We start from the raw sequence: 25,129 nt of genomic DNA on the forward strand, positions 1-25,129 counted from the left end.
AGGTGTTTGGAGGTAATTTTTCCAGTTTAGTGTTTTCTGTTTTGATATTTTATTGTTTATTTGAGTGTTGAGTTCTTGTATTTGTTGTACGGTGTCTTGTGTATGGGGTGTTGGGGAGTGTCGCAGTGTGTCCCATTGGCTGATGAGGCCTTGAATTTGTGGTGTGAAGTTGGGGTTGTCTCTCTTTCTGTTGCCTCTAGGGATGTGTCTTTTGTCTGCGTTTCGTATAATTGTATTGAAAGTGGCACAGCAGTGTTGATGTTTGTGATGGGTATATTGTTTAGTGTTTCGAAATGTTGTTCTGTTTCAGTTACAAAGGCCTCCCAGTTGGCTGTCTTATAATTAGTATATGTGTGTTTGTGGCCAGCTGGGGTGTTTCTGGTTTTGGTAGTGATGATTATGAGGTGATCAGAACCTAGGGTTTTGACCACTCTCCATGATGTAGTGGGGGCGAGGTTTGGGGAGCAGAAGGTAATGTCTGGAGATGATGTTAGCTACTGTCCTAGTTTATTTTTGTCTCTCTTATTTTCCAACATTTATTTAGATTTTCCCTTTTACTGTATTTTCAAAGCATTTTTCCTTGAACAGCCCAAATGTAAACTCATGCTTTATCATTATCACAGTCTTCATCAGTGCATGAAGTAATTACTCTGTAAGGTCTTCATAATTATAAATATTCATTTAGAATTATTATTATGTACTCCATGATAGGTTAGATTAGAGTTGAATGGTCAAACACGAAAAATTCTTTGTTGAGTTGCCTTGTTGTCCACGCTGTTTTGTACCTCGTCTGAAGAGTGAGATTCTGTACCCCAGATGACAGTGGTCAATCCACCAATGACTAAAACATTAATCTAAGTCTAAAAACAGTTAATAAATCAACCTAAACACGAAATTAAAATATCTTCAAAAATATCTTCAGAATCATTAAAAAGAAAAAGAAAAACCCATTGCAGAACTAGAGTTAGGCCTGCAATAGGCAGGGTAAGGTGGTATTTCTGCCCCCATCACTATTTACAGGATATCACATCTAGGGGTATCGTAAATTGGGGTTGGCCTGTGTGTGTATATATATATATATATATATATATATATATACAGTAGTCCATCATTTATCCAGACATGCAGTATCCAGATGTGTTCATTATCTGGACGCTGGACCTTGGCTCTATTAAACCATTATCTGAATCTTACTTACTGTTATCTGGATGTGAAAATCCCCGAGAACTTAAGCCAGCCAGCCGACATGTTCAAACATTCGGTATTGTGGCTGCTGGGCTCGAGTCTTGAGCAGGAAGTAGTCTGTAACCCTCAACCTGAGCTAAAATGTCCGTCTGTCCCCGTACTGAGTGGTCAAAGTCACGCTCTCATCCGATCACTCCCAACGAACCTCCAGCACCTGAGTATTACTGTACGACTGTAACCAGCAAGCTATGTCAAAACGTCCATATGCATCCCCACCGAATATCCAATGTTTTGCAGCCACCGGGCTAAGTCTTTTCCAACTACCACCACCATCGAACACAGACCACAAGCCACGAGTACAGGCATACCCTGGATTAACGATGAAATTGGTTAGGTAAAACCCCATCGTTAGGCGGGGTATCGTATATCGGGGTGCTTTTAACATGTAAAGCAATGTGGAGCATTTACCATCCTTAAATTTCCCCCCAAACCAAGCTCAGAACCCACCCAGATGAGCCCAAAAACAAATTTAAAGCCAATCTAAATGGCTAACAGCTGTCAGGCTAACCTAAGCCTGACACCTGTAAATAACTCACTAAAACCAAGAAATAAAATCTGAAAATTATCAAATATAAGTCTAGAAAGACTTAGTAAGAGAGAGTAAGAAGAGAGTGGATGAGGAATTTAGAAGGAATTTGAGAGTAAAGTGGAGGGACTGTAAGAAAATGTTCTGGAAAGAGGTGAAGAGAGTAAGACAGGGTGGAAGTGAGGTTAGCAGGGAAGTGAAAGATGAAAATGGTAGATTACTAGTGGAGAAGGGAGAAAAAGTGAGCAGATGGAGAGAACACTTTAAGGATTTGTTGAACATACAGGATGGAAGTAATGCAAGTATAAGTGGCTGGGGAATGGCTGGGAGAAGGAGGGAGGTGAGAAGACAGGAAGAAATCAGTAGGATAGAAGTTGTGGAAGCAATGAAGAAAGTTAAATTGGGGAAAGCCCCAGAAATTGATGGAGTGTGTGGTGAAATGCTGAAGCATGGGGGAGAGATAGTAGTAGAATGGATGTGGAAGATGTGCAGATTGGCCTGGGAGGAAGGTAGAGTCCCGAAGGATTGGAAGTCAGGTATAATTATTCCCTTGTACAAAGAAAAAGGGGAAAAAGAAGTGTGTGGTAATCATAGGGGCATTTGTCGTCTTAGTATAATAGGAAAAGTGTATGGTGGGTTACTTATTGACAGAGTTAGAGAAAGAACAGAGGAATTAGTTGGAGAAGAACAGGGAGGCTTTAGGAAGGGAAGAGGTTGTGTAGATCAGATATTCATTCTTAGATCTTTAGTGGAAAAGTTTCTAGAGAAGGGAAAGAAGTTGTATGCGGCTTTCATGGATTTGGAGAAAGCATATGACAGGGTGGATAGACAAGGATTGTGGAAAGTGTTAAGAATATATGGAGTAGATGGAAAGCTGTTGAATGCTGTGAAGAGTATGTATGATGGTGCTAAGGCTGCAGTGCGTGTGGATGGTGAACTAAGTGAATTTTTCTCTTTGGAGGTTGGGTTGAAACAGGGATGTGTCATGTCTCCATGGTTGTTCAATCTGTTCATGGATGGGGTAATAAAAGAGGTACAAGGTAGGGTAGTGGATGTTGGAGTGGCCCTGGTGAGAGAGGATAGTGTTTGGAAACTCCCTGTACTGTTGTTTGCAGATGATACTGTGTTGTTGAGTGAAGACGAAGAGGAGCTGCAAGGCTTGGTGGATGAGTTTGGGAGAGTGTGCAAGAAACGGAATCTAAAGGTGAATGTAGCGAAGAGTAAAGTGATGGTCTTTGAGAGAGGTGAAGTCAGTGAATGTACAGCGAGGTTGGATGGTGAGGAATTGGAAAATGTGAGTACGTTTAAGTACTTGGGTAGTGTGATGAGTAAGGATCGAGGTTTGGAGGGTGAAGTGCTTGAAAGGGTACAGCAGGGAAGAAAGGTTGCTGGTACTTTGAAAGCAGTGATAAGAAACAGGGAAGTGAGCATGGAAGTGAAAAAGTTACTACATGACAGTATTGTGATACCAACTCTAACGTATGGAAGCGAAGCTTGGACATTGTTGGAAGGACACAAGTCAAGAGTGAGATCAGTGAAAATGAGTTATTTAAGAGGAGCCTGTGGAGTCACATGGAGAGACAGGCTGACGAATGAGGATATAAAGGAGCGTTGTGGTGTGGATATGGATGTGGTAGGAAGTGTTATGAGGAACACACTGAGGTGGTTTGGCCATGTGGAGAGGATGGAGGGTGAAAGACTGATGAAGAGAGTGTATGTGAGTGAGGTGGAGGGGGGAAGAGGGAGGGGGAGGCCGAGGATGAGATGGAGGGATGGGGTGGAGAGGTATATGAGAGAGGGGGGTGTGAGCTGGGAGCAGGGCAGTGAAATGGCAGGGGACAGGACGACGTGGAGGCGATTTGTTTGTGCCACCCCAAACAGGATTGAGGCGTTTGGCAATAGATAGATAGATAGAAGTCTGGAAAAAATCAGGCTTAGTAAACTGTACCCCAAAATGACAATGTTCACCCTACCTGTGGCTAAAATACATTAATCTAAGTCTAAAAACAATTTATAAATCAACGTAAACACAATTTTGACTAAAATATCATCAAAATCGGTAAAAGAAATCAATACCGGGTTTGGTCATCGTTAGGCTGGGTATGGTAGTATTTATACCCTCATCATTAAGCCGGGGTATGCTGGTATTTCTACCCCCATCATGTATTCAATATGGACAGTGGGTGTTAGTGCCGAAGTGGTGACATATAGAGAGGTGTATGGTATGCCGGGCTCACTCAAACAAACACCAGTAAGGAATACATCACAAGAGCGAGACCTCAATGTTCCTATATCTTCTGGCAGTTGGTAGTGACAAAGGGTGGAGAAAAGAAAGACAACTGAAAAAAAAGAAGTGGGAAGGAGACGGGGAGGGAGAGAGTGGGACTCGAACAGGAAAGAATAGTGATAATAAACCTTGGATATACTTGGTAGTACTGCGAGCAGCTGGGAATAGGGCAGGCTGTGTTTAAAAAACAGTCAAGTGAGAATTGCGATGCACCAATCCAGTCAGTGCTGTGAATAAATGAATGAAGGTAGAGAAGGTGGGGAGAGGAGAAACTGGAGAGGCATGAATGTGGGTGGGGGGTAGGAAGGACAGGGAGGATTGGGGGGGATACCATATCAGAAGGAATTAGGGGGAGAAAAGGGAAGGAAGTTTAGACACAGTTATAATAAGGGATACCAGAGTACCAGCTCATACATCGTTCCATAACATTGTCAACTCATGCACCTTTTTATACTAATCAAATATGGTATACAGAATATTGTACTCTAGGCAGTCACTAGTACCACTTCTTAAAAACACGTCTTTAAAGTGCATAAAAGTCTATGTGGCAACTAGTCCCCATACTTTGTTGCCAGACAAAAGGACTCACATCACACGATAGACTTGCAGCGAATTTATGCTGATGACTGTCCATACAGTTGTATATGGACAGGGTGTGTGTGTGTGTGTGTGTGTGTGTGTGTGTGTGTGTGTTTTTAAGCATTATTTTGGATATTCCTTTGTGTGTTTTGATGTCAAAGTATGGCAGAATGACCTGAACACAGTGCCAAAATAAGGTGGGGTACTGTACATTCAGGACTGTACAGTATAGGTAGGGTGTTTTTTGGTTTTCAGTGGATTTTCTGCATGGTTTTCTTGGTATTTTGCATTACTTTGAATTTTCCTATGAGTGTTTTGATGTCTAAATATGGCAGAGTGGTCGGAAAACACTCCCAAAATAAGGAGGGGTACTGTACAGTCATGGTCATAAAAAATCACGTGTCCTCAAGTACCCCATGCCTCAGGCTGTCTCCTTTATGTGTGGGTTGATGAAGTGTATGCAGAGGTGATTAAGTGTAGTGGAGAGAGTGGAATGTAATGCTTGTTGGAGATATTTAAGAAGGTATGGGTGAATGAAATTACCAGTAGAGTGGAAAAAGGCAGTGATTGTACCCTTGTACAAAAATGAAGGTGAACAAAGTGAGTGCAAGAATTATCTTAGCATAAGTCTACTGAGTGTGGTAAGTAACCTGTATGGGAGAATTATTATAGAGAAAGTAAGAGAGATATCAGAAGTCCTAGTGAGTGATGAACTGGGTGGCTCTAGGAATGGCAGAGGATGTGTGGATCATATATTTGCAGTAAGACAGGTAATGGAGAAGGTGTGTGAGTAGGACTATAAGGTGTTTATGGCATTTACAGATCTGGAAAAAACATACAACAAAGTAGACAGAAAAGTATTGTGGAAGGTGTTGCTCATGTACAGGAGGTGGTGGCTCAATATGTAGAGAGATGGCATGCAGTCCTACCGGACCCAGGTTCAAATCCCCGCTGAGGCAGGGAGCAGTTTAAGGATTTGAATTTCATGAAATCAGACTTTACTGATCTACCAGAAGACCCACAGAGATGTCGTAAAAATACCCCTGGTAATACCAATATGAGACAGCCCTAGCACGTATTCAATATGGACAGTGGGTGTTAGCGCCGAAGTGGTGACATATAGAGAGGTGTATGGTATGTAGGAGGACTACTGGGCCTTGAGAGCAGGCTGTGAAGCCTATGTCCAGAGTTGGACACATAAAAATAAAGGTAAACTGCTAGGTGCCGTCAAGAGTTTTTAAAATGGTTGTGAGGCATGTGTATGGGTAAATGGGCAACTAAGTGTTTGGTTCATGATCATTGTGGGTGTGCGACAAGGGTGTGTGATGACCCCATGGTTGTTCAATATGTATAGGGTGATGAGAGAAGTAAAAACACGAGTAATGGAGAGAAGGATGGCATTGGTAATGAATGGTGATGAATGGAATGTCTCAAATTTGTTGAATGTTGATGATGCAATGCTACCTGTAAATACCAGACAAGAGTGTGGTAGACTAGTGCAGAGTTTTGTAGAGTGAATGTAGAAAAGAGTAAAGTGATGGTTATTGAGAGAGAAAAGGTGGCTCCCAGTGTGATTGTTACAATGACTGGTGAGAGACTGGAATTGGTGAGATAGTTCAAATACCTGGGTGCAGTGATAGAAAAAGGAGGAAAATGTGCAAAGGAAATGGAAATTAGACTGACACTAGGTAGGAAAGTAGCTGGTGCTATGAAGGCCCTGATGGGAAACAGAGGCTTGAATGTTGCAGCTGCATGTGGCTTACACGAAGGAGTGTTGGTTCCAACATTATCATATGGATGTGAGACAGTGGTATGGCATGAAAATGAAAAGTCAAGAATAGGAGCATTGGAGATGGGACTGCTGAGGAATGCATGTGGAGTACAGAGAGTGGATAGGATACGAAATAATGTGATTCAATGTGGACAGGTAGAGAGGGAGTTCAGGGGTGTGGAGGGTTGGTAGGGAGGACATAACCCTCCCCAGAGAGACAGGGAGGGGGGGGAAAGAGGGGGAACCACAGCAGCATGATGGAGGATGGTGGGGGAGGGAGAGGGAGGGAGCAGGAGGCAGTCATGGGCGAGGGAGGGGGAGAGTGAACAAAGGTATAGGGGTAGAGGAAGGTGGCGAGAAGGTGGTGGGAGAATCCCCCCCCCCCACCATGGGTATGGGCCAGGTCCTCCCTCCTCCCTACTCAGGACTTAGTTCTCATTGTTTGTCATCGATATACATCACAATCAGGTCAGAGCCTAGAGTCTGCAGTTTTTCCCAAAAGCCCCTCTATCAATCACTTATGGTATCTTGCATAATCCTGAAAAAGGACCCATTGATCCTGTTAGCACTTTAGAGTTTAAGGAATGTATGTGGATTGATGATGGTGATGATGATGATGAGTTTGCCACTTTGAATTTTGGTTGATATGTATTGTTTTTCTTTCTCATCAGAATGCCCCACTACAGACCATCTGCGCTTACTGTGATGTTTCGGGCCTCTTCACTACTCAGTATCCACAAGACAGGGAGAACAACCAAAAGAGGTTCAGATCAGATGCAGAGATCAAGAAGTGAGCAACTGTTGTCTTTGAATTTGTTTTCTGTAACTAAAGACTGAAGTTACTACAGTAATCCCTCATTTATTTGGATATAATAGAGCCAAAGGCGTGTCCGGGTAGTGGCAACATCCAGATAATGAACGCTATTCCCCTACTATACCAAGGCTCTAACTATACCCACCTCCAAAGTAATGCTAGACACCAAGAAAACCATGCAGAAAAACTACTGACCACCAAAAAACACCCAACCTAAACACTGCTGTATATACAGTACTCTTTCTTATTTTGGCAGTGTTTTCTGGTCATTCTGCCATATTTTGACATCAAAACATACATAGTGTTTATCCAAAATAATTTTCAACACCAAGAAAACCATGAAAAAAAAAATGAAAGCCCAAAAACATCCTACCTGTACACTGCTGTATGTACAGTACCCCTCCTAATTTTGATACTGTTTTCAGGCCAAGCTGCAATTTTTAGACATCAGAACGCACATAGGAATATGTAAAGTAATGCTAAACACCAAGAAAACCATGGAAAAAAAAAAAAATGGAAACCAAAAAATACCATACCTATACACCACTGTTTGTACAGTGCTCCTCCTAATTTTGGCACTGTTTTCAGGTGAGTCTGCCATATTTAAACATAGGAATATCCAAAGTATTGCTAAACACCAAGAAAACCATGGAAAAAAATATTGTATGTCAAACACAAGGATGCACATAAATATACATGGTATAGAGGAAATGGGGATCATGTTGATAGAAGCCTGATTGATTACGTGCTCGCAGAGAGGTCAGTGATGGGAGTGGTTGCTGATACGAGGACGATGTGAAGGGTCTGATTGTAGTATGCAAGATCATGCTGAGAGGAGTGAGGTGGATCAGGAGAGAGAGGAGCAGTCAGGGAGAAACACTGAAAGTTGAGAAGCTGAAGATCAAAGAAATGGCAGATGATTACAGGACCAAAGTAGAGGAGGAGTTAGAATCAGTGAACTGGAATGAAATGGTCTGGACAGCTGTGGAATGCATATAGGGACTGCTTAGTTAGGAATGCTAAAGTGGTGTGTGGTGTGGCAAGAGTAACAACAAAGAAGAAAGGTACAGCATAGTGGGATGAGGAGGTTAAGAGAGCGGTGGAGGAAAAAAGGAAGAAGTGGCTATAGTGGTTATAGGAGTTCAGTTGTAATAAGAACTGAGTATATTGAGAGCAAGAAGCACGTAGAGACTAGTGAAGAGGGAAAAGGAGGTAAATGATAATCTAGGGAAAAAAATGAATGCGAACTACTCTGAAAATAGAAAGTTATTCTGGAAAGAGGTGTGGAAATGTAGAAGTGAAAGTGGAAAGAAATGTGATGGTGTGAAGGATGTAGATGGTAGATAATTAACCCATGGAGATGAAGTAAGGACCAGATGGAAAGAATATTTTGAAAGACTGATGAATGGGAAGAAGCTGTAAACATGATTGGTTTTGGGGGTGTGCAAAGAAGGAATGCAATGTCAGGAGACGTGACACTCGCACAGGTGAAAAGTGCTGTGAAGCGGTTGAAAAATGGGAAAGCACCTGGGGTTGATGAGGTTTATGCAGAGATCCTTAAGTGTAGTGGAGAGAGTGGAATGAAGTGCTTGTTGGAGATGTGTAAAAAGGCACGGATGAGTGAAACTGTGCCGGCTGAATGGAAAAAGGCTGTGATTGTACCCCTGTACAAAAATAAAGGTGAGTGGAGTGAGTGCAAGAATTATCGTGGCATAAGTTTATTGAGTGTGGTAGGGAAGGTATATGGAAGAATTATTATAGAGAAAGTAAGAGAGATCTCAGAAGTCTTAGTGAGTGATGAACAGGGTGGCTTTAGGAGTGGCAGAGGATGTGTGAATCAAATATTTGCAGTGAGACAGATAGCAGAGAAGGCTTGTGAGAAGGACCATAAGGTGTTTATGGCATTTATGGATCTGGAAAAAGCATATGACAGAGTAGACAGAGAGGGATTGTGGGAAGTTTTGTGCATGTACGGTGTAGATGGTAAGCTGCTAGGCGCTGTCAAGAGTTTTTATGATGGTAGTGAAGTATGTGTAAGGGTTAATGAGCATCTAAGTGAATGGTTCACGATCGGTGTGGGCGTGCAACAAGGTTGTGTGATGTCCCCATGGTTGTTCAATATATATATGGATGGGGTGATGAGAGAAGTAAAAACACGAGTAATGGAGAGAGGGATGGCATTGGTAATGAATGGTGATGGATGGAATATCTCAAATTTGTTGTATGCTGATAATGCAGTATTGCTTGCAAGCACCGGAGAAGAACTTGGTAGGCTAGTACTGAGTTTTGCTGATGTCTTTGAGCTTTGTGCCTTGAGAGTAAATGTAGAAGAGTAAAGTGATGGTTATTGAGAGAGACAGTGAGTCCCAGTGTGATGGTACAGTGAAAGGAGAGAGACTGGAATTAGTGAAAGAGTTCAAATACCTGGGTACAGTGATAGAAAAGAGAGGAAAATGTGCAAAAGAAGTTGAAAGTAGAGTGACACAAGGAAGAAAAGTAGCTGGTGCAATGAAGGCCTTGATAAGAAATTGGCTTGAGTGTTGCAGCTGCACGAGGCTTTCATGAAGGAGTGTTAGTGCCAACTTTAACATATGGATGTGAGACATGTGAGACTATGGTGTGGCATGAAAATGAAAACAGTAAGAGCAGTGGAGATGGGACTGATGAGGAATGTATGTGGAGTACAGAGGGTGGATAGGATACAAAATAATGTGATTTGTGAAAGATGTGTGGTGAGGAAGTCGGTGGACACCAGAATCGAAGAGAGTGTACTGAGATGGTATGATCATGTGGAGGGAATGGATAACAATTGAGTAGTGAAAAAGGTATATCTGAGCAAATTTGAAGGAGGGAGGAGGTGAGATAGGCCAAGGAAATGGTGGAGAGATGTGGTGGATGAGTGTGTGAGGAAGAGAGGTTTGGAAGTCGGTGAGGCTAGGGAACTGACGAGATCGAGCTGGCTGGATGATTGTTGTGAGAAGAAGTGCATGATCAGGGATTTCGGCATCCCTTTTTAACGTGGCAGCATCTGGATTGACTCTATCAAATATGTTTGTGTGAAACTACAGAACATGGCGAATGTTGTTGGAGTATCCGATAGAGCCAGGATTCCGAGGGCTTGAATGATGAGTGAATGGAAGCATGCCCATTGGATTGGGCAAAATTGGGCTGTCTGGACATTGCTACTGCTCACCCTGCCCTTGGGTGGGAAAGGAGGTCCAGATGATGATGATGATGATGAAAGCCAAAAAACACCCGACCTATACATGACTGTATGTACAGTACCCCTCTTAATTTTGGCACTGTTTTCAGATCAGTCTGCCATATTTAGACATCAAAACACTCATGGGAATATCCAGAGTAATGCTAAACACCATGAAAACCATGAAAAAAAAAAATCGAAAACCAGAAACACCCAACCTATACATGACTGTATGTACATCACTTCTCCTAATTTTGGCAGTTTTTTGGTCATTCTGCCATATTTAGACATCAAAATACAAATAGGATTATCCATTTTAATGTCAGACATCATGAAAGCAATGCATAAACAACAAAAATCCACAAGAAAAGCTGATGACAGTTTGATAATCTGTTGTCTGTGATGAGTGCTTGTCCTTGGGGCCCCCCAAAATTTCAGCTGACAAATATTATACCAGAAATTGGATATATTGGTATAAATGATATAGCATCATCTTCGCTGGTGTTTTTACCATAAGCTAATAAAAACACATAAAACTGACAAGTAAAAGTAAAAAAATTCTGCAAGAATAAAGTGTTCAGGAGGAGGGACGGGAGGGGGGGAGAAGCGAGGCTGTGGGCAGGATTCTTCCCCTTCTGTTAGCAGGTGGACAGGCGCTTTTGCTGTATATTTACTCATGGCTTGCAGTCTGTTCAGCGCCGAGTGATCATGCGGAAACACAGCTCACCATGACTGGGCAACTTTCAACCTTTGGTAAAGAGGCAGACGGTCGCAGGCACTGAACATGTACCCGTGGCTTGTGGTCTGTGTTCGATAGAGGTAGCGGTTGGGAAGGACTTAGCCCCAGTGACCGCGTGATATTAGACATTTGGTGGGGAATGTGTACTGACGTTTTTACATCGCTTGCAGGTTACAGTTATATTACTTGGGTGCTGGAGGTTCGTTGGGAGTGATAGGACGAGCGCGCGACTTTGACCATTCAGTATAGGGTTGGACGGACATTTTATCTCTGGTTGTGGGTTACAGACTACTTCCCACTAATCTCTCGAGCCCAGCGGCCTCAATACCGAATGTGAACACGTTGACTGGCTGGCTGAAGTTCTCGAGGACCTGTACGTCCAGATAATAGCAAGTAATTTGGAATAATGGTTTAATAGAGCCAAATTCCAGGATCTTGATAATGAACACGTCCGGATACTGAGCATCTGGATAAATGAGGGACTACTGTACTGTAAAGTTGTATAGCCATATTCTTATACAGTATCTGATATTATCTGAAGATTTTATGATGAGTTGTTTGGATAGCGGGACAACAAGTGAATAAGCATGCAGACAAATTGAAGAGAGGTTGCTTGTAATAGGTTTTAGAAATGTAATGGTTAGGATATTTGGAACACATGGAGAATTAAGTTTGATAGTTTATCCCTACGTCGTAAGGGGTCTTTGTATGCAGGATGTGTTAGGAGTGTAATGCTGTATGGTAGTGAGACCTGGGCAGTGAAGGAGGAAGATATTCGCCGGCTCAGACGTACAGAAATGACAATGATTAGGTGGATGTGCAGTGCGTCCGTGCGTCCAAGACCTGGAGGGGCTGGGTTGAGCGGTAGGATGGGACTGGAGTGTATTGGTGTTGTGATGAGGAGAGGTAGATTGAGATGGTTTGGACATGTGGAGAGGATGGGGGATGATAATTGGGTGAGGAAGGTGAGAAGTGTTAATATTGGGGGTGGGGTTATGAAGGATAGACTGAGAAAGACATGGGACGAGGTCATTAAGTGTGATCTCAGGGTTAAGGGACTGAACAGGGAGGCTGCAATGGATCGTGCAGCGTGGAGAGCCGCCATTAGGTGACCAAGGCCGACACATGCAAGCATGTTGGAGCCTTTAAAAATGAAAACGATACTGGATAATGGGCATTTCAGTAAGGTGCGGAACATGTTCAGATGAGTAGAATGTGTATGAGTTGAGTAGCTTTTGCTGAAAATGCTAAGTACAGATGTTAGTCAGAGTCACCAGTTTCAACTGTTCTTTCATCTCTTGCTTTGGTTGAATTGATTTTTTTGTTTTGTTGTTTGCTTTCTGCAAATATCAAATAAACATATCTCAGTTTATGATTTGCACCAAAGCTGTAGTTCACTTGCTTTGTGTTTTGTGGCATTGGTACCAGGTGTTATCATTCATTGTTGTTCACAAATAATCTCTCATAAATTATTATTTCTGAACCAGTTTTCATTTAAGTGGTAAATCCTGTTTTAAATGATACCCAGTCAGATGAACTAAAAAAAAAAAAAAATCCCAACTTAGACAACAGAACTTAGATTTAATAGTAATTGATTCTAAATGATTGATTTAAAGCAACACCACAGCTTTGGACTTATAGCAGTTTAAAACTGATTTTCCATAATTTATGTGAGTCACATCAGGTGCATGTTATAGGCAGAACTTATTTGTAACACTCACCTTTAGCTCATAGCAAATTTTAGAACTCACTCTGCCCTGCAGCACCCTGGCCCACTTCCAGATAATTGTCTTTTGTAGATATATGATTTCTCTTTGCTTAATGTCATCACATATATCAAGATGTCTAAGAGCACGTCCACACATGCCCTCGAACATATGTTGGCAACATGTTTGAGTACGTGTATGCAGCAGTATTTGGACAGATGTATGCAAACATGTTTCAGTGCTACTTCGAACACTGGCAGCAGAGGTGATGGGATAAGTGTGTCCATACCAGGCAGCTGAGACTTTATCATGATGTTGCCAACGTTATCTGGACGCTGCTGTTCCCAACATGTTTGCAGCATGTTCGTTATTGTATTAGTTACATGTTGCCAACACTTGTTCGAGCACATGTGTGGACGCGCCCTATGTGGTCAACCAGTGAAACTTCAAGTACTACAAAAGCTCAGTCGAGCTTAATGTGAGAGAGAGAGAGAGAGAGAGGAAATCAGACACACACACACACACACACACACACACACACACACACACACACACACACACACACACACACACACACACACACACACACACACGCACACACACACAGTGTGTGTGTGTGTATGTGTATATAAATAGAGTGGATTCTCCAAAATCGCAGATTTATGAGACTGAGCATGCTCCACAATATTAGGATTCCTCGAATTAGAAATAACTAATCTATCTATCTGTCTATCTATCTATTGCCAGATGCCTCAGTCCCGTTCAGGGTGGCCACAAACAAATAGCCTCAACGTTGCCCTGTCCCTCGCCATTTCACTGCCCTGCTCTCAACTCACACCCCCCTCTCTTATATACCTCTCCACCCCATCCCTCCATCTCATCCTCGACCTCCCCCTCCCTCTCCCCCCCTCCACCTCACTCACATACACTCTCCGTCAGTCTTTCACCCTCCATCCACTCTATATGGCCAAACCACCTCAGTGTATTCCTCCTAACGCTTCCTATCACATCCACATCCATACACAGCGCTCCTTTATATCCTAATTTGTCAGCCTGTCGCTCCATGTGACTCCACAGGCTTCTCTTAAATAACTCATTTCCACTGCTCTCACTCTTGACTTGTGTCCTTCCCACAAAGTCCAAGCTTCACTTCCATATGTTAGAGTTGGTATCACAATACTGTCATGTAGTAACTTTTTCACTTCCATGCTCACTTCCCTGTTTCTTATCACTGCTTTCAAAGTACCAGCAACCTTTCTTCCCTGCTGTACCCTTTCAAGCACTTCACCCTCCAAACCTCGATCCTTACTCATCACACTACTCAAGTACTTAAACGTACTCACATTTTCCAATTCCTCACCATCCAACCTCGCTATACATTCACTGACTTCACCTCTCTCAAACACCATCACTTTACTCTTCCCTACATTCACCTTTAGATTCCGTTTCTTACACACACTCCCAAACTCATCCACCAAGCCTTGCAGCTCCCCTTCGTCTTCACTCAACAACACAGTATCATCTGCAAACAACAGTACAGGGAGTTTCCAAACACAATCCTCTCTCACCAGGGCCACTCCAACATCCACTTCCCTACTTTGTACCTCTTTAATTACCCCATCCATGTACAGATTGAACAACCATGGAGACATGACACATCCCTGTTTCAACCCAGCCGTGTGAACCTTTAATTAAAACCCCCACAAATACGTTATTGTATACAGAATTTCCATTACAGAATTATACTTGTTTTAACGGAAATTTTTCCTGAAATAGGTCCAAAAATCATCATCATCCTCTAATCCTGTGTTGCCCCATGAGGTGCGTAAGGCAAAAAATACTGGAAAAAATGATTCTGTTATCTCAGGCTTTCCCTGAATCAGTGTTCGTTCAATCAAGCATCAACTATTATTTTTTATTTATTTATTTTTTTCCAGGGAGTTGGATGATGAAGATGAGATGCTTTATGGGAATACAGATATGTCTGTGTTTGACCCACCCAAGACCTTTGACCCACAAGCTGGACATGAAAAGCAAAATAATTGGTAAGTTGGATTTTCTTTTTTTCCCTGTACACACTTAGATGCCAGTCATGTAAATGATGTATCTGTAGGTACTGGCTGTGTAAATAATATATTGCAGTACAGTATGTATTAGCTACTGATCTAAGTTGCTTCCATATGATGACGTGAATGCTTAACCCTTTCATTATGGTGATGCATTTTTGTAGCTTACTCTTGTTAGCTGAAGATGGTTGTATTCAGCTCATGAAAAGTCATATTCATTAGGTTAATGAAGGCCATATCAATGCCCACTGGTTTGAAACGTCTCCATCCATCCATCCATCATCCAATCGTGTATTGCTCCATGTGGAGCGGAGGAGTCCAGGGTTAGGCAAGTTGGTCCTGACATCCCTAAAGTTAAATAAATTTTTCAGAAGGTTGCAGAATTAAAAAGAAAAATTTCATCATAATGAAATGGTTGAAGTGGGATATAACTATTGGGTGTACACAAATTATTTGAGTGGTTAAATTATCAGATAAAGCTGTTTAGCATTTATTTATGTGTACTCTGTTGGTGTCCTGTATGAGAGAAATTATCATTTATATATTGAAATAAAAAGTAAAGGTCTAGCTGTCTAATAGTTCTTTACTGATGTCAGATGTTACAGGCTGTTGTGATATGTCTGTCAGTCGCAGTGATGCAACAGAAGAGGCTTCAGTGTAAAGAATGGTGGGAAATATAATCTGTCACTTGGGTTAGAAGAATATTCATAGCTACATGTTACAGAGAGCCACCTTCAGAAAGTTTGATGATGTCCTTGTAATGCCAGTTGAAGGAATTGTAAAGTTTTTTGGAAAAAGGTGCAGGTTGTCCTAGTGTTATCTGACAAAACTGGTGAATGTTTTAATATGTATTTATCTGCAGGTGTGGTAGGTGGGGGCGCTCACCATCCACTCACTCGATGTAATGCTGCCACAGGTGTCTGCCCTTTCCTCTCCTCCATCCTTCTTTCCTTCCATCCACTTCTGTCTTTCTTTCCTTCATTCTTTCCTCGTCCTTCTGCCTACAGATGACTTTACACTTCCTTTTCTGTCTTTCTTTCCTTCATTCTTTCCTCATCCTTCTGCCTGTGGGTGACTCTACACTGAGTGACAAGCCAAATGGTTTCCTGTATATAAACCAGGAAACCATTTACGACGCTGGGTGGTAACCATATAACCAAATTTTGGCACCTGGTGGTTTAGTGGGTAATTATGGAGCTCCAGTTGGATTGAGCCAGTGAAGGCTTATATTCAAGGGGTAGTTGGGGTTTATTGGTCACATAATACCACTCAGGGATGAGCGAGGCTGGTCACTCTGATCTTAAATGTGAGGACCAACTGCCTAGCCCTGGGCTTCTACGCTCCTCATGGGGCAACATAGGATTGTATGATGGATGGATGGATTCAGTATACCTTTCATTTACTGTGGCTTCTCTTGTGGGGTCATTATAACTGACAGACATTCCTGCAGCAGGTTAGTTTGACTGCCATATATGATACATAATTTGATTAATGGTTGTTATGAAACATATAAGGACACCAGATTATCTGTACTCCTTTCACATTAACTTGACATAGTTTTCATCCTGTTGCAGCTTATTTTATGTACTGTAGGTCAGTGACAGAAAAAGACAATGCTTTGGCTCTATGTCCTTTCCTTAACACCTCTTTGTGGCTGGCATCATATTCAGCTGTTGCTCTGTTGTTACAAATTAATGTCCAAGATAGAGAGATGTCAATTTTAGTCTAAGTTAAGGTTAGGAGAGTTAAGGATAAAAGTACTAGAGTTGGAGTGATGACCCTGTTTTACGTATGACATTGGTTAGTCTCATACCTTTAAATGTTCTGAACTATGGTAGCCTGGCCTTGAATCCCTAAGTCCTGAATGGAGTAATACAAGACTGACTGTTTTGTTGATGCACAACTGTATATACAGTTACTATTACGGTAAATGCATTGTGTTTGCTATGTTTATTTTAAATTTTGGAGTCATAAATAATGTACATATATATATATATATATAATGCATTGTGTTTGCTATGTTTATTTTAAATTTTGGAGTCATAAATAATGTACATATATATATATATATATATATATATATATATATATATATATATGTGTGTGTGTGTGTGTGTGTGTGTGTGAAGTCACATGGAGAGACAGATTGACAAATCAGGAAGCGAAGGATCATTGTGGTGTGGATGTGGATGTGATAAGAAGCATTTGGAGAAACACATTGTGGTGGTTTGGCCATGTGAAGAGGATGGAGATTGAGACTAATGAGGAGAGTGTATGTGAGTGAGGTGGAGAAGGGGGGAGAGGTAGGGGGAGATGGAAGGATGGTGTGGAGAGGTATATGAGAGAGGGGGTGTATGAGCTGGGAGCAGGGCAGTGAAATGCGGGGGAAAGGGTGACATGGAGGCGATTTGTTTGTGGCCACTCCTTATGGGATTAAGGCATCTGGCAATAGATAGATAGATAGATATAATAAAGTTTTTTAATTTTGTCATACCAGTATAGAATCCTAAATCTTTTAGACTAATTTGTTCCAGGTTACTTATATGAAATTATGACTCTCATGATTGTTTTGTTTTTGTCATATTGGTGGAGAGGTATATGAGAGAGGGTGTGTGTGAGCTGGGAGCAGGGCAGTGAAATGGCGGGGGAAAGGGTGACATGGAGGCGATTTGTTTGTGGCCACTCCTTACGGGATTAAGGCATCTGGCAATAGATAGATAGGTAGATATAATATATTTTTTTTAATTTTGTCATACCAGTATAGAATCCTAAATCTTTTAGATTAATTTGTTCCAGGTTACTTTTATGAAATTATGACTCTCATGATTGTTTTGTTTTTGTCATATTGGCGTAGTTCCTGTACTGTACTAAGATGTAAATCAGTTCTGTCCTGCTATTTTTCTTATGTTTTTGATTCACTTTGGAAACTCACTCATTTTTTTTATTAATGAAGGTGGAAAAAGTGGCAGAAGGAAATTCGACCATCGTATTGGTTGGTGGGAATCAGAGAGAATGGCAATCTGGAAATATTCACACTCCCAAACTTTAAGATGTCCTACTGTGTTCGAAACTTCTGGCTGGGTAAGCTGAACTTCTGAACAATGTGTATGTATTGGTAGTTGTAGTTCCAGGTTCATCTAACCATGGACCCAGTGGCATGCAGGCCAAGTTGTTCTTTTCCTCCAATCCACCCTTCTTGTTTGGGAGGATAGGTAGGGAGTTGAGGAATGTTTGTATAACCAGGCAGTGGAGCTGCCTGGTCATATCTTATCACCGCATGAAAGTGTCTCTTTCCAGCACCTGAACAGTACGTAATATTCATCATCATCATCATCATCATCATCATCATCATCATCTGGACCTACCCTAGGGCAGGGTAAGGAGTAGCCGTGATCAGACAACCCAAATTTGCCCAGTCCAGTGGGCCACGCTTCCATTCACTCATCTTTAAGCCCTCGGAATCCTGGCTTTATCTGATACTCCAAAAACATTCACCGCGTTCCATAGCTTCACATAAACATATCTGATAGAGTCAGTCCAGACACTGTTACTTTAAAAAGGGGTGCCAGATCCTTGATCTTGTGCTTCTCACAATATTCATCCAGCCAGCTCAATGTCTTGTCAGTCCTCTAGCTTTACCGACTTCCAAACCTCTCTTCCTCACACAGTTATCCACCATATCTCTCCACCTTCTCCTTGGCCTACCCCGCCTCCTCCTTCCTTCAGATTCACTCAGATATACCTTTTTCACCACTCTGTTGTTATCCATTCTGTCCGCCTGACCACACTATCCCAGTACACTGTCTTTGATTTTGGTCTCCACAGACTTCCTAACTCCATAATCTTTTATAAATCACATATTTCATTTCCTATCCACTCTTTGCCCTCCACATACATACCTCAGCAGTCCCATCTCCACTAGTCTTACTCTTTTCACTTTCATGCCATACCATAGGCTCACATCCATATGTTAAAGTTGGCACTATCACTCCTTCATGTAAGCCTCGTGCAGCTGCAACACTCATACCTCTGTTTCTGTCAAGGTCTTCATTGCACCAGCTGCTTTCCTTCCTTGTACCACTCTGCTCTCCACTTCTTTTGCACATTTTCTTGTCTTTCCACTGTACCCAGGTATTTGAACTCTCTCACCAGTTCCAGTCTCTCTCCATTCACTGTAACATCACATTGGGAGTCACCTTCTCTCTCAATAACCATCACTTAACTCTTTTCAACATTTACTCTCAAGGCACAAAGATCACAGACATCAGCAAAACTCTGACTAGTTGTCCAGTATTTGCAAGTAGTACAGCGTCATCAGCATACAACAAATTTGAGATATTCCATCTATCACCATTCAGTACCAACACCATCCCCCTCTCTGTTACTCATGTTTTTACTTCCCTTATCACTCCACCCATATACAGTATATAGTAATCCCTGTAATACCCAGATGCCCAACTCCTGGACATTTTGGACCTGGGCATTCGGGTAAAAAAAAAAAAAAAAAAAAAAATCCGACATTTTTTTCAACAGTATTTTGAACTTGGTGCGCGGCGCTGAACAGCTGTGTTTTGCTGTGTAGTTCCGCCAACTTCCGGCAGGGCGACAATGCCTCCTCCCCATTTCCCGCCTACCCGTCGTCATGAGTTGACACTCGTCACCATGGCTGCCCACGTGCTCGCTTCTGTGGTGGTGCCCAACCTGCTGCAGGCCCTGTTGTTCCTTTGCTGCCTCTTACTCGTGCGTGTGATGATGGCCCCACTGCCCGAGAAGACGAAATGAGTGGTTCTGATTCTGGAAAATAAGTGAGAGATATTGGATAAGGTGGACGCGGAATGGTAGATGTCCCGCATCATCCGAGAATTCAACCTGGCCCACTCTACCGTGTTTGGTATAAAGAATTCCTGGGACAAACTCACCCAGTACACGGCTGACCGCATCGAAGACCAAACACAACGTGCAGAGAAAGATTATGTACCCTCCCAGGTTTGCAGGAATTGACCGCTCCTCACTGATTTGGTATCGACAGCAGCCATCCCCCTTTGCTGACCTTTTCAGTGTGACAGTAACATGGAGAGTAGACCAGCATACTCTCCCAAACATTTCCTCTAACTGTCTTATGCACTACACCACATGCACTTTACATTTCACACAACGTATGCCACTATGTTACAGGGGTTGACGCCAGCAAGGGCATGCGGCCAGAAAACTTTGCCCCCGCTACCTAGTGGTGGACTTCTGGGGGGAGGCATGACGGGGGTTCCGCCAGCATAGATCATGGGTCCAGGGTGAGATGGGGCTCGTGCCTGTGCTAGAGGGTACAGGGCATTGCAGTTCCCAGGCTGCCGCTTTCGCCCAATAGAGAGGGGCCCGGACCTGGGAGTAGCGCCCTAGGAGGCTGCCCTATCAGTAGGTGTATAATGGCGGGACAGTTGCAGTGCCAAGGCACGCTTGGAGGGTGTCCCTGCAGCTGTCCTGGCAGGGTGTCCTAAGACCACTACCACAGCCACTGGTAAGCTGATGGGCTTGGGGTCCCAGATCCATTGCCTGGACCTGGGACTGTGCAGTGAGTGGGGCCTGTGGTATGTCTATCCCCCTTTATTAATATTGACTATGACTAAATATGAGAATAAGTTTCAAAGCAAGCCTGAGGACATTAAATTGCCCAGGGGGATGAGGGTGGGTTCATGGAATGTGAGAAGTTTGAGGGGAAGAGTGAGGGAAGTCGTTGAGGCATTCAGTAGGAGGTGGGTGGATGTGGTGTGTTTGCAGGAAGTCTGGTACAGGGGTGGATCAGCCAGGAAGATTGTTGGGAAGGACTGTTACTCTAAGTTGTTTAGGCAGGGGGGGACAGATGGATGTGGGGGTGTTGGTGTGATGGTTGCAGAGAAGTGGGTGGAATATGAATGTTATGAGAGTAAGCGATAGGATATTGGTAGTGAAAATTCTGTTCGGTAGAAAGATAACTGCAATTATATCGGCACAGAGACTACGTGTCAAGTGGGGTTGGTGGAGGATTAGTGCCCCTCCCTGTAAAACAATTAACTCTAAGCCTTGGCCACCCCGTTTGGGATACATGGCGTCTGGCAATGAATGAATGAATATCGGCACATGCTTCACATGCAGGCTTGGATGAAGTAGAGAAAAATAGATTTTGGGATGATTTAATATGTGTAGTAAGTGGTATGCGGGATGATGAGATAGTGGTTTTGGGAGGGGACTTAAATGGTCATATAGGTGAAGCAGCACAAGGTTATGAAGGAGTACATGGGGGATGTGCGTATGGCATAAGGAATGCGTAAGGGGAAAGGATACTCGAGTTTGGGGAGGCAACGGACATGATTGTGTGTAACACATATTTTAGGAGGAGAGAGTAGGTTAATTACATATGAGTCTGGGGGAAATAGCGGTCAGATAGATTATTTTCTGGTTAGGAGGGCTGATATAGATTATTTTCTGGTTAGGAGGGCTGATAGGAGGTTAGTGAGGGATGTTAAAGTTATAGGAAGTGAGGAGTGTGTGCAGCAGCACAAACTATCGATTTGTGATAGGGTGCTTAAAGAAGGGGTGATGAAAAAGAGGACTTATGTACCCAGGAGGAAAATATGGAAGCTGGAAAACCAAGTAGTAAGGGATGCCTTCTATAGCGAGATGAGGAGAGTGGTGGCTGAACAGGGAGCCGTAGACAGAGGTGTTAATGAACAGTACAGAGCCCTCAAGAACAATCTCTTGAGAGTTGCTGATGTAATATGCAGTTGGACAAGAGGACCACCAAGACATAAAGTAACTTGGTGGTGGGATGAGGGTGTAAAAGCTGCAGTTAAGGAGAAAAAAGAAGGCTTTTCCGGGAATGGAAGAAGGGTGGCAGCAAGGAGGAATACTTGGCTGCCAAGCGTAGGGCTAGAAGAGAGGTTTACAGGGTGAAGTCTGCATCACAGAGACTTTTACTTGATAACCTAAATCATGGGGAAAGGAAAAATATGATATTTAAGGTGGCAAATCAGATGAAGAGGGATAATCGGGATATTATAGGTGAGCAGTGTGTGACGAATGATGAAGGAAGGGTAGTGGTGAACAGTGAGGATAGTAAAGATACATGGAGAGATCATTATAACCTGTGTTGAATGAGGATCTTGATTGAGACAGTGAAGGTTTGGAGCTAGCAGATCCAGTGTTTGGCCCTTGGCCTTTGATTGATGCTTCTACTGTGAGTGAGGCAATAGGCAGGATGAAGGTGGGGAAGGCAGCAGGTGTGTCTGGGTTGACTGCCAAAATGTTGAAGGCCTCAGGAGATATAGGGGTGAGATTAGTCACTGACCTGATAAATATGATTATTTATGAGTGTGTTGTCCCAGATGATTGGCTGAAGAGTGTAATTGTAAATGTGTGTAAAGGGAAGGGTGATGCCCTGGAAAGAGGAAATTATAGAGGTATAAAGCTTTTAGATCAGATAATGAAGGTAATGGAGAGAGTTTTAGAAGGTATGATTAGAGAAAGAGTGAATATTGATGAGCTGCAGTTTGGGTTTATGCCAGGTAGGGGAACCACTGATGCCTTATTTATTGTTCGACAGCTTCAGGAAAAATGTATTGGTAGGAGAAGGGATCTGTATTTTGTTTTTGTTGATTTGGAAAAGGCCTTTGACAGAGTCCCTAGAGAGGTGGTGAAGTGGGCAATGAGAAAGCTTGGCTTGGAGGAGTGGCTGGTTAGGGTGGTTATGGCTATGTATGTGGGTGCTCACACCCAGGCGAGAGTGAATGAAGATTTGAGTGATGAGTTTTCCGTGAAGGTTGGTGTGCATCAGGGATCAGTTTTGAGTCCCATGTTGTTTATCATGGTACTTGAAGCCCTCTCACGTGACTTCAGAAATGGACTCCCGTGGGAGATGTTGTATTCTGATGATTTGGTGTTGATTGCAGAGAACGAAAGGGAGGCGGAGGAAAGGTTTAGGAAGTGGAGAGATGGTATGGTGCACAAGGGCTTAAGGGTAAATGCAGATAAAACAAAAGTGATGATATCCAGGATTGGTAGTGGTATTGTCAAAGACAAGGGAGAGTGACCATGTGCAGGTTGCCACAAGGGTGTGGGAAGTAATTCCATCTTGTGCAGTTTGTGATAAATGAGTGCACAAGAGATGTAGTGGTATTAGAGGTAGACTGCGAGATAATGCTGATTTTATGTGTACGGCGTGTCGGGGAGAGCAGGTGGAGATTGTAAGGCATGCAAGAATTGAACTTGCTGGTGAATCTCTTGAGTGTGTGGAAGAGTTTTGTTATTTGGGAAACATGTTGTGTGCTGGAGATGGGGCTGGAGCTAGCTCTGTGGCTAGGGTGAGAAGTGGTTGGAAGAAGTTCAGAGAGCTCTTGCCTCTCCTGACATTGAGAGGACTCTCCCTACGTGCTAAGGGGTCTTTGTATGCAGCATGTGTTAGGAGTGTAATGCTGTATGGTAGTGAGACCTGGGCAGTAAAGGAGGAGGATATTCGCGGGCTCAGATGTACAGAAATGACAACGATTCGGTGGATGTGTAGTGCCTCCCTGCATGTAAGGTCTGTGGGGGCTGGGTTTACGATGGATGAGTTGAGAGGTACGATGGGACTGGAATGTATTCTTGTTGTGATGAGGAGAGGTAGATTGAGATGGTTTGGGCATGTGGAGAGGATGGGGGATGATAATTGGGTGAGGAAGGTGAGAAGTGTTATTATTGGGGGTGGGGTTATCAGGGGTAGACCGAGAAAGACATGGGACGAGGTCATTAAGTGTGACCTCAGAGTTAAGGGACTGAACAGGGAGGCTGCAATAGATCGTGCAGCATGGAGAGCTGCCATTAGGTGACCAAGGCCAACGCATGGAAGCATGTTGGAGCCTTCATAAACAAAACGAAACAACATGCTGCTGGTGTGCTGATGCGTGGTACAGAGTTGAAGGCTGGTGCCGAGAAGTTTGCAAGGTTACACAACACCCCAGACTTCAAGGCATTTGAGGGCTGGCTCTTCACTTTCAAGTTACGGCATGGACTTACCAACTGTAAGGCCCATCGCGAAGCTCTGAACTCCAATGGGGAGGGAGTACAGGAGTTTCGGCAGAAGGTGAAGGGCTTGATCAACAGGGAGGCCTCACTCTCGGTCAAGTCTACAACACAGATGAGACTGGTCTGTTCCATCGCTCGCTGCCAACGAACACTCTAGCAGAGGAGATGGAGGAGCATGTACCTGGCTGCAAGCTCTCCAAGTATCGGATATCTGCTTTGTGTGACGCCAATGCTAATGGCATGCACTGGCTCAAGCTGTGCAGCCTCGGTGCCTTTGTGGGGTACTGGATGTCCTTCCTGTCGTGTGGTGCCATTCTGTGAAGGCTTGGTTCACAGCCAAGATCTTCAAAGACTGGTTTCACCAGCACTTCATCAAGGATGTCATCCATTATCAAATGAAGATACTGGGAATCCTGCACGACCAGGTAAGGGCTCTCCTTCTCTTTGACAGTGCACCTGCGCATCTGTCCAACATGGAGTTGGTGGCTGAAAATGGCCGTATTAAGTGCCACCAAATACGACCGCTTTCATCCAACCAATGGACCAAGGAGTGATCGTGGCAATGGAGAGGCTGTACCGTCGGAAGTTCCTGGATGAGGTGATGTTTGTCCTCGAGGACAAGGATGAGCACAGGGAGGGACGGGACACACAAGGCCAGCGGACTGTGGAAAACCTTCGTCGCTACAACCTCAAGTCATCTATTTATATCTGGGTCAGTGCATGGAGGGAAGTCTCTGTCAAGACTCTGGATAGTGGTTGGTCTCGTCTGCTTCTTGGAGCTGATGTGGTGCACAGCCTTCTAGGTTTTGACTTGAATGACTTCCATGTGCGTCCTTGTGCGGCTGGCAGCCAGGTGGATGTGGACGAAGTGCGTGAGTGGTTGGATGACGATGAGGGCGATCCTGTGTATCATACTTCTCTGGTATCGAGATTGCATCTTCATTTGCATGTACAAGTACCTAGCTTGAAGATTCTGACGAGGACAGTTAGGATGATGAGGACTTCTCTTAGTATGCCACTACTCCAGCCATCCCCAAGCTGAGCACACTCCGGGAACATGTCGAGTTCGTTCTGGACTACCTTGAAAACCTGAACTGTGACAGGGAGATGGAGCCCCTGGGACTTGTGGAGAAAGTGCGTGTTTTATAAGCAGCGCATCATCAC

General features: G+C 43.3%; 1 protein-coding gene across 1 annotated transcript in view; it reads left to right on the forward strand.

Annotated features, from left to right (window-relative positions):
• The window catches only part of Cpsf160 (cleavage and polyadenylation specificity factor subunit 1), a 265,363-nt gene that overhangs the window by 75,379 nt on the left and 164,855 nt on the right, over positions 1–25,129 (forward strand). Inside the window, exons 11-13 of the mRNA XM_080283825.1 lie at positions 7,080–7,198; positions 14,807–14,914; positions 17,889–18,016. Coding sequence (XP_080139951.1) covers positions 7,080–7,198; positions 14,807–14,914; positions 17,889–18,016 — 355 coding nt within the window. The remainder of the gene's footprint in view (positions 1–7,079; positions 7,199–14,806; positions 14,915–17,888; positions 18,017–25,129) is intronic.

This window comes from Coenobita brevimanus, chromosome 98, assembly GCF_032717465.1.
Source record: "Coenobita brevimanus isolate Jiangsu-jjx chromosome 98, ASM3271746v2, whole genome shotgun sequence".
NCBI classification, from domain to species: domain Eukaryota; kingdom Metazoa; phylum Arthropoda; class Malacostraca; order Decapoda; family Coenobitidae; genus Coenobita; species Coenobita brevimanus.